Source organism: Salmo trutta, chromosome 22 (genome assembly GCF_901001165.1).
Source record: "Salmo trutta chromosome 22, fSalTru1.1, whole genome shotgun sequence".
NCBI classification, from domain to species: Eukaryota; Metazoa; Chordata; class Actinopteri; order Salmoniformes; family Salmonidae; genus Salmo; species Salmo trutta.
This window is the reverse complement of record NC_042978.1, coordinates 39,238,445-39,257,145: the sequence shown is the minus strand read 5'-3', so window position 1 is coordinate 39,257,145 and position 18,701 is coordinate 39,238,445. Positions and strand designations below refer to the sequence as shown.

Below are 18,701 nucleotides of genomic sequence, written 5' to 3'. Positions count from 1 at the left end.
TGCCTATAAGAACATCCAATTGTCAGCGGTATATGAAATATACCTTTGAGAGAGAAATAGTCCTATAATTCCTATAATAACTACAACCTAAAACTTCTTACCTGGGAATATTGAAGACTTATGTTAAAATGAACCACCAGCTTTCATATGTTCCCATGTTCTGAGCAAGGCACTTAAACGTTAGCTTTCTTACATGGCACATATTGCACTTTTACTTTCTTCTCCAACACTTTGTTTTACATTATTTAAACCAAATTGAACATGTTTCATTATTTATTTGAGACAAAATTTATTTTATTGATGTATTATATTATGTTAAAATAAGTGTTCATTCAGTATTGTTGTAATTGTCATTATTACAAATAAGTACATGCAAAAAATCGGCCGATTAATCGTTATCGGGTTTTTCTGGTCCTCCAATAATCGGTATCGGCGTTGGAAAATCATAATCGGTCGACCTCTATTTATAATACATACACACATTCCTATCTTTAGACCACTCCCTGCTCAAACAACCAGTACTTTTCCACTATCCACAAAGAACCATACATTTTGTGCCATCCTTCAAGGCTTTCACCTTCCCTCCCCAGTTGGGGCCCTCTTGGTTTGAAAACCTCTAATGATTTTCTATTATCTACTCTACAACTTCACTCTACTTACATCTCTACTAAAGAATATAATACCCTGGTATTAAAATTCGAACAGCTCTACACACCTCGTTTTATCTTCTCATGCTTCTCAAACATTTCACACTATCATACTATTTCAGAGTGGAACACTTTAGCCATTATTCTTAAACATACAAATTATTCTATCATGGGCAGAACTAAAAAAGTGTGTGCGAGCAAGGGGGCCTACAAACCTGACTCAGTTACACCAGCTGTCAGGAGGAATTGGCCAAAATTCACCCACCTCATTGTGGGAAGCTTGTGGAAGGCTACCCGAAACGTTTGACCCAAGTTAATCAATTTAAAGGCAATGCTACCAAATACTAATTAAGTGTATGTAAACTTCTGACCCACTGAGAATGTGATGAAAGAAATAAAAGCTGAAATAAATCATTCTCTCTACTATTATTCGGACATTTCATATTCTTAAAATAAAGTGGTGATCCTAACTGACCTAAGACAGGGAATTTTTACTAGGATTAAATGTCAGGGATTGTGAAAAACTGAGTTTAAATGTATTTGGCTAAGGTGTTTGTAAACTTCCGACTTCAACTGTATGTGACAGAACATTTGTGTGGTTTAAAGTAGATGAGTCATGTATGGATCTGGAAGTTGGATTCATTCATAGCATGAAATTATATTTTAGAAATAAATGAAACTGTTTTTTTTCCTGAAAGAAGAACATTTAAATCCATTTCTCTGTGCTATTGCTATAATTTGTTGTGATCAATCTGCGTATGTTAGGCCTTTCATACGCCCCGCCTCTAATTCCGATTTTCCACTAGCTACAGGACAGAGGATTTCTATGGTGAAAATGATTGCTGTCCAATTTCATACCACTCTGTGTTATTGAACATGTTTTGAAGGCTGCTGCTGCAAACCAATAAAGATAAAAGCATGATGAAATATTGTATTGTATCTATGTTCCTTTGTGGATATATCACTGGCTTCTTCTATTCTAGTATGATATGTTTCTGTTGGAGTTACTGTTGATGCTCCATGATAATGACAGTTGATGACAGTTGATGACAGTTGATGATGACAGTCAGATGATGTATTCTAACAGATCCCTTCATAGATTGGGTAGATCGGGATTACAGTCGTGACGTTCACTATGTTTGTATAGAAAACATGAGAGCCAGCTCTGAAAACAATGGCTCCTTAGTTCCTTTAGTTTGCCCTCTTTGGCCTAACCTCTATATGAGCTGTACTGTAGCCATTGGTGGTGTGGACTCACAGTACAGTGTGGACAGAATTACATCTAATTATCTCTGATCCATAATCTCTACCAGTCTGTCATGACCATTCCCAATAGACAGCCTTCTGGGGGTCCTGAGACTCAACCACTGGCTTTATGGTTTTATGGTGATTCTTTACTATATGCTGCATTCCAAATCCAGCTGGTATTTGTATATACTGAAAAATACTATGGTAACAAGCTGTACTTTCAGATTTTTATCCAAAAGTTCAATGAATTGTAGCTATTGATTGTTATTCAGTTAAGCGTTTTAAATATTAACAAGCAGCCATATTTATTAGGCTGTGTCCTCCAGGCATATACCTTATTAATGATACATTCAGCTCCACAGATAGCATGGATTTATAGTATTCATGTATTATAATCACATGTATAAGGAAGTAATAATGTATAAGCTCTTCAAACTAAAATCGTTTATCTTTGTGTATTAAAGCTAAAGCCTTTGACCCAGGTTCTTTGTTTTCAGATTTAGAGGTTCTCTCTCTCTCTCTCTCTCTCTCTCTCTCTCTCTCTCTCTCTCTCTCTCTCTCTCTTTCTCTCTCTCTCTCTCTCTCTCTCTCTCTCTCTCTCTCCCTCCCTTCCTCTCTCTTTCTCTCGCTCTCTCTCTCTCTCTGCCTCCCTCTCTCACCCTCACTTACTCTCTCCCTGTGTGTGTGTGTGTGTGTGTGTACAATACTTGTTTGTCCAATAACATAGCTGAAGCAAGGCACCCTCTGGATTCGTACCAGATCAGGAGAGGATCCAATTTGGTCAGTCCTACTCTGACAGAAATATTAATGTTATTCACTATTATTCATTGATGTGTTTCTACTGCTAAGCTCTGTCCATAGCCATCATCACTGGTGTATTTATACCCCACTGCCTATATGCTTTGGTTGCCGTAACATTCACTGTTGAAAATGCTTTAGACTATACTTGATTTGATTGAGTTGTAGTGTACCAACTCAACATGATTGTATTATATTTCTCTGCGCTACTGGAAATTACTGATCTATCTTTAGCTTCTCTCAGAAACAAATTTTGTCATGATTATTATTATTATTATAGGTTGTGTGGTTGTGTGTGAATAGTTCCACTGTGAGGTAAGCATGACTAACAACGATGACAAAACACCCTGTGAAATTGTACCACCACTCTGACTGGATTGAGGTTTGGATTTCCTGTTTCCGAAGCAGCCTAACCGTCTGAAACAGTCTAATATCATCAGGATGGTGTCACGCCCTGACCTGAGAGAGACGGTTTATTTCTCTATTTTGTTAGGTCAGGGTGTGGGGTGGGCATTCTATGTTTTGTATTTCCTTGTTTTGGGACGAGTATGGTTCCTAATCAGAGGCAGCTGTCTATCGTTGTTTCTGATTAGGAATCATACTTAGGCAGCCTTTTCCCACCTGTGTTGGTGGGAAGTTGTTTTCTGTTTTGTGTTTCTGTACCTGACAGAACTGTGCGCTTTCGTTTCCCTTTGTTCTTTTTGCTCGAGTGTTTGTTTGATTTAAATAAATAATCATGAACACGTGCCATGCTGCATCTTGGTCACCTCTCTACAACGATCGTTACAGATGGGGCAGTCTTAGAAAAGAGAGCAAGGGCTTAGCATTATTCCGTTTGAATGGGGTTTCCATTGAGAAACAGTGACCATGTGTGTAACACTTTTGACCCAGGTGTGGATGTCTTGTGAAAGTCAGTAAGCGCATTAGTTGCAGGGTACAGGGGACTGCCAGGGCACGGCTGGTCAGTCAGTCATGATGCCAGACTACACGCAACCAGGCCACAACACAGTCTTTGTGTATGATATTATTATGATCCCCTCGTTAAATGAATTAAGGCCAGGATATTATTTCTTCCAGACAGATGCACCACACTAGGGACACAATGTTCCAGATGTTTTAATCTGATAAATGTGTAATATTAGATAATAGAGGCCCTTCTCTTCTCTGTATGTGACCCTGTTTCTGTCTACAAGGGACTCATTTGAATTTGATGTTGATGAAAGGTGATTACAGACTTGGCCGTATACGAATATTTTGAAGATAATTACACAACGCAGAGGGTGAGAGGACTAAAAACGAGAGAACTAATGGTCAATAGGGAATTGTAAATAGGAGTTGGGTTTCAGTTCAACATCTATTTAGAATCTGTGGAATGTCACTCCTGAACTCAGTGCTACGTGTGCTACGTTCTGTACATTGAGTCTGGAGCAGGATACTTGTTATTTGGCCATTGGCCAGTTGTACTGCAAGGACTTCTGATTGGTCAACCCCAGCCTAGGTTGGGGGGTTATAAATGGCATCCTGTTCCTTTGTTCAGTGGAGAAAAGCTGAGGACAGAGGAGACAGAACATCTACCTCCCAGCATAACATCTTGATTTGTCCTTCTCAAATAAACCTATTTTTCTCCCCCGATTTGCTTTGGAGTTTGTGTTATTGAAGAATAACATCAACTGCTAACAGCTGGACTGAAAAAGTATATGTTTGTGTGTGTGTTTGTCAGAGGAGCCTGTTTTGATGCTGATGAGAATGTGTTTTCTTGTATGCTGAAGAAGCCAGACATTGTTGTTGTGAGGGAGGCCAGAGGGAGGGCTGATTCTGGAGGTGGGCTACTACATGGACCAGGCCTTTTCTGACAAGCTGCTCCTCATCACGCCTGAACAGCCTCCGGTATCAGTGCACACTTGCTGTGGTGATATTGGGAAGTCTGGGCCATGTTCACAGGCTGACAGTAACTGGCCTTCAGATAGCAGTCTGGCCATGTTCACAGGCTGACAGTACCTGGCCTTCCGATAGCAGTCTGGCCATGTTCACAGGCTGACAGTACCTGGCCTTCATTTAGCAGTCTGGGCCATGTTCACAGGCTGACAGTACCTGGCCTTCAGATAGCAGTCTGGGCCATGTTCACAGGCTGACAGTACCTGGCCTTCAGATAGCAGTCTGGCCATGTTCACAGGCTGACAGTACCTGGCCTTCATTTAGCAGTCTGGGCCATGTTCACAGGCTGACAGTACCTGGCCTTCAGATAGCAGTGTGGCCATGTTCACAGGCTGACAGTACCTGGCCTTCAGATAGCAGTCTGGGACATGTTCACAGGCTGACAGTACCTGGCCTTCAGATAGCAGTCTGGGCCATGTTCACAGGCTGACAGTACCTGGCCTTCAGATAGCAGTCTGGCCATGTTCACAGGCTGACAGTACCTGCCTTCAGATAGCAGTCTGGCCATGTTCACAGGCTGACAGTACCTGGCCTTCATTTAGCAGTCTGGCCATGTTCACAGGCTGACAGTACCTGCCCTTCAGATAGCAGTCTGGCCATGTTCACAGGCTGACAGTACCTGACCTTCATTTAGCAGTCTGGTCATGTTCACAGGCTGACAGTACCTGGCCTTCAGATAGCAGTGTGGCCATGTTCACAGGCTGACAGTACCTGGCCTTCAGATAGCAGTCTGGGACATGTTCACAGGCTGACAGTACCTGGCCTTCAGATAGCAGTCTGGGCCATGTTCACAGGCTGACAGTACCTGGCCTTCAGATAGCAGTCTGGCCATGTTCACAGGCTGACAGTACCTGACCTTCATTTAGCAGTCTGGTCATGTTCACAGGCTGACAGTACCTGGCCTTCAGATAGCAGTCTGGGCCATGTTCACAGGCTGACAGTACCTGGCCTTCATTTAGATGTCTGGCCATGTTCACAGGCTGACAGTACCTGGCCTTCATTTAGATGTCTGGCCATGTTCACAGGCTGACAGTACCTGGCCTTCAGATAGCAGTCTGGGCCATGTTCACAGGCTGACAGTACCTGGCCTTCATTTAGATGTCTGGCCATGTTCACAGGCTGACAGTACCTGACCTTCATTTAGATGTCTGGCCATGTTCACAGGCTGACAGTACCTGGCCTTCAGATAGCAGTCTGGGCCATGTTCACAGGCTGACAGTACCTGGCCTTCAGATAGCAGTCTGGGCCATGTTCACAGGCTGACAGTACCTGGCCTTCAGATAGCAGTCTGGGCCATGTTCACTGGCTGACAGTACCTGGCCTTCAGATAGCAGTCTGGGCCATGTTCACAGGCTGACAGTACCTGACCTTCATTTAGTTGTCTGGCCATGTTCACAGGCTGACAGTACCTGGCCTTCAGATAGCAGTCTGGGCCATGTTCACAGGCTGACAGTACCTGGCCTTCAGATAGCAGTCTGGGCCATGTTCACAGGCTGACAGTACCTGGCCTTCAGATAGCAGTCTGGGCCATGTTCACAGGCTGACAGTACCTGACCTTCAGATAGCAGTCTGGTCATGTTCACAGGCTGACAGTACCTGACCTTCAGATAGCAGTCTGGTCATGTTCACAGGCTGACAGCCCCCCCCCCCCCCTCCTTGTAGCTGTGTGGGCTAATGTAGTCAACATGTTTTCCTTGGGGTAAGTTGAGCCAATGGTTCAGCAAATTGAAGTGTTTTCTTCCCAGGCGTAATACAAGGCATTATCACTGGGATATGAGGTAACAACAGGGCTTGTGTTGGAAGTGTAAAATGAAAGGTACAAAGTGTGTGTTAGGTGTTAAGCCTGTGTTAAAAGATGCTTTAAATTATTAAAAGACAAAAATGCGATTGTGATTGTGTTGAATTGTGTTTGGGGGAAAATGTAGACATGGTTTTAAAAAGGTACTGGTAATATTTTACTCAGTACAGACATTTTTGGGGTGGCTTAACTTACCCTGTCCCGCGGCTCAACTTAACCCATACCCGGAGAAAGTTGTGCCAAGAGATCACTTTTTTGGGACAAAATATGTTTTCCAAACTGTAATGTTACACATGTTACACACCCTGAAATATATGTAGACATCTTTGTTACTATATTTCCCTTGACAGAGTGATGCTGAATTAAAAAGCTAAACTAACCCAACTCTCCCCTATTTACGCATGTGGTCCTACCTGCCTAAACACCTGTTTATGGCTGAATGGGGTGGTAACGAAGCAGAATTAATGCCAATTAGCCTTCCTCAGATGTCCAGTTTGGCACACACATACACACAAACACACAACACACACACACGGCCTGGTACCTAAAGTCATACACCATCATTGTTGCTGTTCCTGTTCCCTGAAGAGCCAGTTGTTTGAACACCACAGCCTACGGCGTACAAGGGCCAGGACAGCCCCGTTTAATTCACTAATCTACATTTATGAAACACATAATTCCCATGCAGCCAATCATAATCCGATAATGATTGTGTGCTTGTCACTGAAAATGATCCTCTTAATGTGTAGCTAAAGACCTAGATAATGGTTTTCCTGTTCGTAGAAAACATGAGAGCCATATGGATTGAAGAGAGAGTTTAAGGAAGGCGCATTACTTTTGGCACGTTATTTATGAAAACTTATTTAGTAAAACATGTAATAGTGAAGTATTCAGTAAACGACAGTCCATATGACAGAGCACAGTGGCAGTCCTGAACACCCTGGTCCTGAATAAAAACAGAAAGCTCTCATGTCAAACATTTGCCTTGAGACAAGACTGTATACATGGCAGTAGACTCCTATGGCGTCCAGCAAGTGTAACAGCTGTCAGTCAGAATGAACAGGAGAGTGTACAGATGTAGGATCTTAATTTGATCACTCTTCTGTTGCTGTGAATTTTCCTGCACTGCTGCTTCATGATTTACATAAATTCACTGAAAACCCACACTAACACATGGTTATATTAACAGTATAGCAATTTTCATGTAGCCTACTTTTGTCCAGTTACTAGCCTAACCACCGATCAAGCAACATTATGGACTAAACGTTCAAATCCTGTTCCTGCAGGATTCTTTTGCCTTGACAATATAGGTCAAATTGAGATCGTATATCTGTAAGCTGAGGACCAAGAGGAAGTGGTTGAGCTCTGATCTCTAACAGACAGTAAAGAGGAAACAGGTCCTTCATCCAATCAAAACATCCCCATGACCTGTTCCTGATCACAACTGTCTGTCAGCTTCCTCAATGCAACTGGTATCTGGATTTAGTCAGGAACGTTTTAGTCGACCACTTACCATAGCTATCAGTGCCAAACGGGTGAGTGATAACCTGTTCCTGCTCACAACTGTCTGTCTGGCTGCTTCCTCTAGCTGTCTATAACAACCGGAGTCTGGTTCTAGTCAGGAGTGTATTTCAGACTGTAAACCTTCACTACCATAGCTATCAGTGTCAAGAGGGTGAGTGAAATAGCTCTAAGGCTTTTAAAACAGGCAAATTAATATTTTCATAAGTGCTTCTCCAAATCGGTTTGACTTTGCCCACATGCTGTAGTGTGCTTAGGGAGACAGTGTTCCGTAGACCGTATGCTAATTCCTTGTTTATAAATGGAGTCTATATTTTCAGTCTATGCCTTGTGGTTTTAGCACAAGCCTGATGAATGTTTTTAACAGACTGTAGCCATCTGTTTTAGGGACATGGGCTGTCCTTTATCTAACCTTTTAACTGACCACATCTCCCGATCTCTCTCTAACCCTCTCTCTCTCTCTCTCTCTCTCTCTCTCTCTCTCTCTCTCTCTCTCTCTCTCTCTCTCTCGCTCTCACTCTCTCTCCATCACTGACCCCCTCTTTCTCTCGCTCTCTTAACTCTTTTTATTCTTTCACATTTTCTCTCTATCCTCTCTGTCTTGCTCTCTCTCTCCATCACTGACTTTCTGTCTTCCCCCTCTCTCTTCCCACTCCTTATCTCTCCTTGTAGTCTCTATATCCTCTTTCTCCCTTGCACTCTCACTCACATTTCCCCTCCATTTGTCTCTATCTCTCTCCTAATTATTTCTTTCTCTTTTCTCACTTATTTTTCTCCCTTTCTCTCTCTCCTTCTCCCCCATCCAGCTGGGCGGTGGTTAGCACCTAGCTAATCACAGCCAGCAGAACCAGATACCCAGGACCCACTCTGTTACAGTCTTATGGGGCCATAGCCTAGCAGAGAGGTATACGTAATAAAAGAAAGCTAAATTGGCTCACCAGGGAGGTGCTTGATCGCCGTTGAGCCACTCACTCACTCACTCACTCACTCACTCACTCACTCACTCACTCACTCACTCACTCACTCACTCACTCACTCACTCACTCACTCACTCACTCACACACACACACACACACACACACACACACACACACACACACACACACACACACACACACACACACACACACACACACACACACACACAACCATGGGAGCTGTCCCTCTATTGCTTTGAATGATTAGCATCATTAGCATGGGAGAAATTAAACTGTGCAGGGCCATTACTGCTGCTTTCATTAGCCAGCTATGCTAAATGGGTTGAGATATACTGTAAGGTATAGGAGGTTATGTTATCACTAGACAGGATACTAGCACACAGGCCCCCTTAATGTACAGTACAAGGCAGGCTAATGCTGTACTGCTATGATTTTTCTAATAGCAACTTTGGACTGGAAATAATGTCACACACCCAATCATGACATTAAATATGTGAGAGGTTGGCTGCTGTGCCTCTCCCACAGTCCTATTCATCCAATCAAACAACTCCCCTCCAGCGCTCTTGATCAATGATTGACTCTTGGGCAAACTTCTGCTAGCATCTTGTCCCCCATTAGCCTTGGCTAATGTCAATATCCATATGTATTCATTGTACATCTTTGGGTTCCATTAGCACACATAGGCTTTTACTGACTGATGGGGATGTATGGTATTTGTGGATTGGAATGTTCTAGGCCTTGTTACCTTAACAAAGAAAGCTTTCACTATGGGCTCTCGCGATCAAGGCCGGTTGTTATACAGCCTGGGATCAAACCCAGGTCTGTAGTGACGCCTCTAGCGCTGCGATGCAGTGCCATAGACCGCTGCGCCACTCGGGAGGCAGGATGATTGGAGAGAAACACTATATGCACCTGTACATGAAGTAACCAGAAACAACATGCATGTTGGTGTTAGAAATTTGGGAGGTGAAAAATATATTTCCCTCTTGGTTGAGGGAGGATGACTTGTTATTTACACGATGAAAGCTCTCTATATTTCAGAAGGCATGAGAATGATGATGAAACAATGTACCCACCCAGGCCTTACAGCAGTTGTTCAATGAAGAGCAATACTCTGTCTGATATATAAACACAATATTGCAGTTCCTAAAAACAATCTCAGTTGATGTAGGTAGCCTAGTGGTAACCGAAAGGTTGCTGATTCAAATCTCCGAGCTGACTAGGTGAACAATCTGTCAATTTGCCCTTGAGCAAGGCATTTAACCCTAATTGCTCATGTAAGTTGCTCTGGATAAGAGTGTCTGCTAAATGACTTAAATGTAAAATATAAAAAAATTAAATAAATGATGTGCTGGTATGTGCCTTGTAAAGCTTGAAAAACAATTGACATCAGGATGAACTCGCAAAAATGAACATTCAACACTCAATGTTGTCATCTGTTTCCCAATGCCTCCCCAATCTCTCCTCGATGTCTCCATCATCACTGGTGATTTAGCTAACCCCCCTGCCCCATACCAGAGAGCTGAAATTGATTTAAGCGTCCAGCCCTCTACCCACCCTATGATTTAATGAAGCTCTGGCCTCCAGTTAGCACTCCCACTGCAGCCTGGCCTGGCCACCACCCATTATTATTATGATTTGAACCAAGGATCATGCAACAGTGGTGTGTGTGGTGTGTGTGTGTGTCTGTATGGGTGAAGGTGTTTGTGTCTGTGTCTCTGTGTGTGTTACATAAATATAATAACACCTAACAGTAATCTAGGCCAATCTTTTACTTCTGTATAGGAGAACCCTGAATAAAGCACAAGTGGTGATAAGGTTATGATAACGTTATGATAGGTTTATGATGGGCTCCCGAGTTGCGCAGCAGTCTAAGGCACTCCATCTCAGTGCTAGAGGCCGTGATTGGGAGTCCCATAGGGAAGCGCACAAATGGCCCAGCGTCGTACGGGTTTGCCCGATGTAGGCCGTCATTGTAAATAAGAATTTGTTCTTAAATGACTTGCCTAGTTAAATAAAGGTTAAATAAAACATATATATTTTTAAATGATACGGTTACACGCACGCATACAGTATTTGATCCCCTGCTGATTTTGTACGTTTGCCCACTGATAAAGAAAGGATCAGTCTATAATTTTAATGGTAGGTTTATTTGAACAGTGAGAGACAGAATAACAACAAAAATATCCAGAAAAACGCATGTCAAAAATGTTATAAATTGATTTGCATTTTAATGAGGGAAATAAGTATTTGACCCCCTCTCAATCAGAAACATTTCTGGCTCCCAGGTGTCTTTTATACAGGTAACGAGCTGAGATTAGGAGCACACTCTTAAAGGGAGTGCTCCTAACCGCAGCTTGTTACCTGTATAAAAGACACCTGTCCACAGAAGCAATCAATCAATCAGATTCCAAACTCTCCACCATGGCCAAGACCAAAGAGCTCTCCAAGGATGTCAGGGGCAAGATTGTAGACCTACACAAGGCTGGAATGAGCTACCAGACCATCGCCAAGCAGCTTGGTGAGAAGGTGACAACATTTGGTGTGATTATTCGCAAATGGAAGAAACACAAAAGAACTGTCAATATCCGTCGGCCTGGGGCTCCATGCAAGATCTCACCTCGTGGGGTTGCAATGATCATGAGAATGGTGAGGAATCAGCCCAGAACTACACGGGAGGATCTTGTCAATGATCTCAAGGCAGCTGGGACCATAGTCACCAAGAAAACAATTGGTAACACACTACGCCGTGAAGGACTGAAATCCAGCAGCGCCCGCAAGGTCCCCCTGCTCAAGAATACATATACATGCCCGTCTGAAGTTTGCCAATGAACATCTGAATGATTCAGAGGACAACTGGTGAAAGTGTTGTGGTCAGATGAGACCAAAATGGAGCTCTTTGGCATCAACTCAATTCGCCGTGTTTGGAGGAGCAGGAATGCTGCCTATGACCCCAAGAACACCATCTCCACCGTCAAACATGGAGGTGGAAACATTATGCTTTGGGGGTGTTTTTCTGCTAAGGGGACAGGACAACTTGACCGCATCAAAGGGACGATGGACGGGGCCATGTACCGTCAAATCTTGGGAGAGAACATCCTTCCCTCAGCCAGGGGCATTGAAAATGGGTCGTGGATGGGTATTCCAGCATGACAATGACCCAAAACACACAGCCAAGGCAACAAAGGAGTGGCTCAAGAAGAAGCATATTAAGGTCCTGGAGTAGCCTAGCCAGTCTCCAGACCTTAATCCCATAGAAAATCTGTGGAGGGAGCTGAAGGTTCGAGTTGCCAAACGTCAGCCTCGAAACCTTAATGACTTGGAGAAGATCTGCAAAGAGGGGTGGGACAAAATCCCTCCTGAGATGTGTGCAAACCTGGTGGCCAACTACAAGACACGTCTGACCTCTGTGATTGCCAACAAGGGTTTTGCCACCAAGTACTAAGTCATGTTTTGCAGAGGGGTCAAATACTTATTTCCCTCATTAAAATGCGAATCATTTTATAACATTTTTGACATGCGTTTTTCTGGATTTATTTGTTGTTATTCTGTCTCTCACTGTTCAGATAAACCTACCATTAAAATTATAGACTGATCATTTATTTGTAAGTGGGCAAACGTACAAAATCAGCAGGGGATCAAATACTTTTTTCAACCACTGTAAACACACACATAAACACACACACACACACACACACGTACACACGTACACACACACACACACACAAACACGCACACACACACGCACACACACACACTTAAACACACACAACACGCACGCACAAACACACATAAAGACACATCCATCTTAAACTACATGGAGAACATGAACAGCTCTTCTCTGAAACACACAGGTTATGTGTGTTACAGTACACAGACATACCGGATGACGATCATTGAGTCAGGAGTCAGAACAAGATGGTGGATAAACAAAGGATCTGAATAAATGAGAGGAGAACAGAGCAGAGCTTCTCCACACCACATAATGAGTGAAACTGTAAGGACACGAGTTGAGCAGCACTGTGATCCTGACTGAAACTGCCCAGGTTTTTCCATCATTAGCATAACTGTCACTCTTCAAATCAAATCAAATTAAATCAAATTGTATTTGTCACATGCGCCGAAGCTGTTGAGAAGCCTTTTAGACCTAGACTTGGAGCTCCGGTACCTCTTGCCGTGCGTTAGCAGAGAGAACAGTCTATGACTAGGGTGGCTGGAGTCTTTGACAATTTTTAGGGCCTTCCCCTGACACCGCCGGGTATAGAGGTCCTGGATGGCAGGAAACTTGGCCCCAGTGATGTACTGGGCCATATGCACCACCTTCTGTCGTGACTTGCAGTCGGAGGCCGAACAGTTGCCATACCAGGCAGTGATGCAACCAATCAGGATGCTCTCGATGGTGCAGCAGTAGAACTCTTTGAGGATCTGAGGACCCATGCCAAATCCTTTCAGTCTCCTGAGGGGGAATAGGTTTTGTTGTGCCCTCTTCACAACTGCCTTGGTGTGCTTGGACCATTCTAGTTTGTTGGTGATGTGGACACCAAGGAACTTGAAGCTCTCAACCTGCTCCACTACAGCCCTGTCGATGAGAATGGGGGCGTGCTCGGTCCTCCTTTTCCTGTAGTCCACAATCATCTCCTTTGTCTTGATCACATTGAGGGGGAGGTTGATGTCCTGGCACCACACGGCCAGGTCTCTGACCTCCCTATAGGCTGTCTCATCATTGTCGGTGATCAGGCCTACCACTATTGTGTTATCAGCAAACTTAATGATGGTGTTGGAATCGTGCCTGGCTGTGCAGTCATGAGTGAACAGGGAGTACAGGAGGGGACTGAGCACGCACCCCTGAGGGGCCCATGTGGCTCGTCAGGAAGTCCAGGATCCAGTTGCAGAGGGAGGTGTTTAGTCCCAGGGTCCTTAGCTTAGTGATGAGCTTTGAGGGCACTATGGTGTTGAACGCTGAGCTGTAGTCAATGAATAGCATTCTCACATAGGTTTTCCTTTTGTCCAGGTGGGAAAGGGCAGTGTGGAGTGCAATATAGATTGCATCATCTGTGTATCTGTTGGGGCGGTATGCAAATTAGAGTGGGTCTAGGGCTTCTGGGATAATGGTGTTGATGTGAGCCATGATGAGCCTTTCAAAGCACTTCATGGCTACAGACGTGAGTGCTACGGGTCGGTAATCATTTAGGCAGGTTACATTAGTATTCCCTGGGCACAGGGACTATGGTGGTCTGCTTAAAACATGTTGGTATTACAGACTCAGACTGGGAGAGGTTGAAAATGTCAGTGAAGACACTTGCCAGTTGGTCGGAGTACATGTCCTGGTAATCCATCTGGCACTCCGACCTTGTGAATGTTGACCTGTTTAAAGGTCTTACTTACATCGGCTGCAGAGTGCGTGATCACACAGTCGTCCGGAACAGCTGATGATCTCATGCATGTTTCAGTGTTACTTGCCTCTAAGCGAGCATAGAAGTAATTTAGCTCATCTGGTAGGCTCATGTCACTGGGCTGCTCGTGGCTGTGCTTCCCTTTGTAGTCTTTAATAGTTTGCAAGCCCTGCCACATCCGACGAGCATCAGAGCCGGTGTAGTACGATTCAATCTTAGTCCTGTATTGACGTTTTGCCTGTTTGTGTCACGTCCTGACCATAGTAAGATGTTATTTTCTATGGTAGAGTAGGTCAGGGCGTGACAGGGGGTGTTTTGTGTTTTTCTATGTTTTGTATATCTATGTTTAGGTTCTAGTTTTTCTATTTCTATGTTGTTGTTTTTGGGATGATCTCCAATTAGAGGCAGCTGGTCCTCATTGTCTCTAATTGGAGATCATACTTAAGTAGGGTTTTTTTCCACCTGTGTTTGTGGGTAGTTGTCTTCTGTTTAGTTTATGTACCTGACAGAACTGTGCGCTTTCGTTTTTCTCTTTGTTATTTTTCCTTTAGTGTTTTGTGTTATAATAAATATTCATCATGAGCAATCAACACGCTGCGCTTTAGTCCCCTCTCTACGACAGCCGTTACAGTTTGATGATTCGTTGGAGGGCATATCGGGATTTCTTAGAGTCCCGCTCCTTGAAAGAGGCAGTACTACCCTTTAGCTCAGTGCGAATGTTGCCTGTAATCCATGGCTTCTGGTTGGGGTATGTACGTACAGTCACTGAGGGGACGACGTCCTCGATGCACTTGTTGATAAAGCCAGTGACTGATGTGGTGTACTCCTCAATGCCATAGGAAGAATCCTGGAACATATTCCAGTCTGTGCTAGCAAAACAGTACTGTAGCTTAGCATCTGCCTCATCTGACTTTTTTTCCTCAGTTTCTTACTGTTGGTGTGCTTTGCTGACCTTGCGTGACCCTGTTCCCTCACACACATCATCTGGCGTAGGGCTAGAGAGTCTTCACCTGCTGTTTATGAAGCACGACAAATAACATTTGATTTGAGTGCGATGGGAGAGTGAAGACCTGGGATTGTCCTCTCACTGTCCTCTCACTGTCCTCTCACTGTTGAACCAACGTTCCAGGTGAAGCTGGTTGAGAGAATGCCAAGAGTGTGCAAAGCTGTCATCAAGGCAAAGGGTGGCTACTTTGAAGAATCTGAAATATAAAATATATTTTGATTTCTTTAACACTTTTTTTGGTTACTGCATTATTCCGTATGTGTTATTTCATAGTTTTGATGTCTTCACTATTGTCTTCACTATAAATGTCTTCACTATAAATAGTAAAACATAAAGAAAAACGCTTGAATGAGTAGGTGTCCAAACTTTTGACTGGTACTGTATATATCAATAATGAAACCACTCTTGTTTTTATTTTACTATGTATATTTTATAGAATACTAAACAACTACACAAACTAAGTCCTCTTAGGACTCTACAACAGTAACACGTATGTGTGTGTGTATTGTGTTGTTCCAGGTGTGTATGTGAAGCTGGCTGCTGTGTAACAGAGTGAGGAATTCCACGGAAGATGAGGAAGAGCAGGAGTGTGCTGACGGTGTCTCCCAATGATGTAAGTAACAACATTCCTACAACATTCCAACAACGTTCCAACAACATTGCCACAAGGTTCCAAGATCACTCTCATTCCCACCCATGAATTCATCCCAGAGTGGCTTAGGATAAATTCAGAGAGAGAGAGGGGGGAGAGAGAGGAGAGAGCGGGTGGGTGGGAGAGAAAGAGTAAGGAGGGAGAAAGAGTAAGGAGGGAGAGAGAGGAAGGAGAGTGAGAGAGAGAAAGGAGAGAGAGATAGAGGGGTGGGGTGGGAGAGAAAGATTAAGGAGGGAGAGAGAGGAAGGAGAGAGAGAGAAGGAAAATAGAAAAAAAGGCTTCCACTCCAGTAGTCCCTAGTGATAGCAGTAGAAGGCACGCTTCTTCTGATCTAACCTGCAAACAGCACAGTGACAGGGTAGACTGGGAAAAAAACAGACAGCCTCATGTTTGGCTCATCTCTCAGCCTTATCCTACTCTCTGTTCTCTCTACTCCTGTGCCTCCCTCTTACTTCTCCTACTAGATGGACAGTAGATAAAGGTGTGGGTGTAGTGTTACGTTGCTGTAGACAGCTCTGGCATTAGTCAGCCAGATGAGCTCTTATCCTCCATCTCCGTATCTCTCCTTTTCTCTCCCCTTATTGCATTTTTCAGCATCTTATGCTCTACCATTCTATTCAATGTCTCCTTCCTGTCACTGTCACATTGTCCTTGCACCCTGTCACTAATCCTTGCTCTCCCTTTCTCTTCCCTTTCCTCACTAAACGTATTGTTCCCTTCCTCCTTGCTCTCCTTTTTCTAATTATTTCCCTCTAACCCTATGATCGCTCTCTCCTCCCTCTCTTTCTCTCTCCTCCCTCTCTTTCTCTCTCTTCTCTCTCTCTCTCTCTCGCCTCGCTCTCTCTTTCTCTCTCCTCTCCTCTCTTCCTCGCTCTTTCCCCTCTCTCTCCTCCTCTCTCTCTCTCTGTAGAGTATCCTCTCTCCTCTTTCTCTCTCCTCTCCTCTCTTCCTCGCTCTTTCCCCTCTCTCTCCTCCTCTCTCTCTCTCTGTAGAGTATCCTCTCTCCTCTTTCTCTCTCCTCTCCTCTCTTCCTCGCTCTTTCCCCTCTCTCTCCTCCTCTCTCTCTCTCTGTAGAGTATCCTCTCTCCTCTTTCTCTCTCCTCTCTCTTTCTCTTTCTCACTATTTCCCCTCTCTCTCCTCCTTCTCTCGGTGGAGTATCCTTTCTCCTCCCCCCTCCCCCCCTCTCTCTCACTGTCTCTGTCTCTCTCTCCTCCCTCTGTAGAGTATTCTCTCTCTCTCTCTCTCTCCAGCCTCTCTGGTCCTGCTCTAGCCTGGGTGCTTCCTGTGGGTTAGCAGTACTGTGCAGTTGGCCCTTCAGGCTGGCTGACAGGGATAGGCCCTCTCCTCTCTGTCAGATTACTAAAGATAACACAAACACACAGGGGGTAAGGGAGAACAATAGATTTGTCTGGAGGACCACAGCAGGGGCTCAGGAGATGCTGACGGTGAATGGAGCTACTGTAGGAACTAGAGGTCGACCGATTAATTGGAATGGCCGATTAATTAGGGCAGATTTCAAGTTTTCATAACAATCGGTATTTTTGGCCACCGATATGCCAAAAAATAATAATAATTATACACCTTTATTTAACTAGGCAAGTGTCCTGTTCGTCATAAAGATGGGACCAAGGCGCAGCGGGAATGTGAATGCTCATCTTCTTTATTACGAAGAAAACCAAAATAAACACTTAAACAAAAACAACGACGAGAAACTGTCCTGTAAGGCACAAAGCTACACATGGAACAACAACCCACAAAAACCCATGGAAAAACACCCCTACTAAATAGGACCTTCAATTAGAGGCAATGAGGAACAGCTGCCTCCAATTGAAGGTCAACCCAATAAACTAAACATAGAAATAGAAAAACTAAAACGAACATAGAAATATACTAACATAGAACATTAACCAAAAAAAAAACGAAACCCATAAAACAAACACCCCCTGCCACGCCCTGACCAAACTACAATAACAAACAACCTCTTTTACTGGTCAGGACGTGACAGCAAGTCAGATTAAGAACACATTCTTATTTTCAATGACGGCCTAGGAACGGGGGTTAACTGCCTTGTTCAGGGGGGATTCGGGGATTCGTTTTTGCAACCTTCCGGTTACTAGTCCAACGCTCTAACCACCTGCCTTACATTGCACTCCACGAGGTGCCTGCATGGCAGGCTGACTACCTGTTACGCGAGGGAAGCAAGAAGCCAAGGTAAGTTGCTAGCTAGCATTAAACTTAACTTATAAAAAAACGATCAATCTTAACATAATCACTAGTTAACTACACATGGTTGATGATATTACTAGTTTATCTAACGTGTCCTGCGTTGCATATAATCGATGTGCTGCCTGTTAATTTCTCATCGAATCACAGCCTACTTCGACAAACGGGGGATGATTTAACAAGCGCATTTGCGAAAAAAGCACTGTCGTTGCACCAATTTACCTAACCATAAACATCAATGCTTTTCTTTAAAATCAATACACAAGTATATATTTTTAAACCTGCATATTTAGTTAATATTGCCTGCTAACATGAATTTGTGTCACTTCTCTAGCGTTCCGTATATACAGCAGTTTGGGCCGCCTGGCTCATTGCGGACTGTGTGAAGTCCATTTATTCCTAACAAAGGCCGTAATTAATTTGCCAGAATTGTACATAATTATGACATTAACATTGAAGGTTGTGCAATGTAACAGGAATATTTAGACTTAGGGATGCCACCCGTTAGATAAAATACAGAACGGTTCCGTATTTCACTGAA

The 18,701-nt window shown here is 43.8% G+C and overlaps 1 protein-coding gene across 2 annotated transcripts in view; it reads left to right on the top strand.

The window, feature by feature from the left end:
* The window catches only part of pde4ba (phosphodiesterase 4B, cAMP-specific a), a 338,452-nt gene that overhangs the window by 52,459 nt on the left and 267,292 nt on the right, over window positions 1-18,701 (top strand). The window contains exons 1-2 of one of the 2 annotated variants that reach the window (XM_029707944.1): window positions 7,874-7,961; window positions 15,804-15,897. In XM_029707944.1, the coding sequence (XP_029563804.1) occupies window positions 15,856-15,897 (42 nt within the window). In that variant the 5' untranslated portion in view covers window positions 7,874-7,961; window positions 15,804-15,855. Of the gene's footprint in view, window positions 1-7,873; window positions 7,962-15,803; window positions 15,898-18,701 lie in introns of those variants that run through there. The other variant, XM_029707945.1, reaches the window with a different exon arrangement.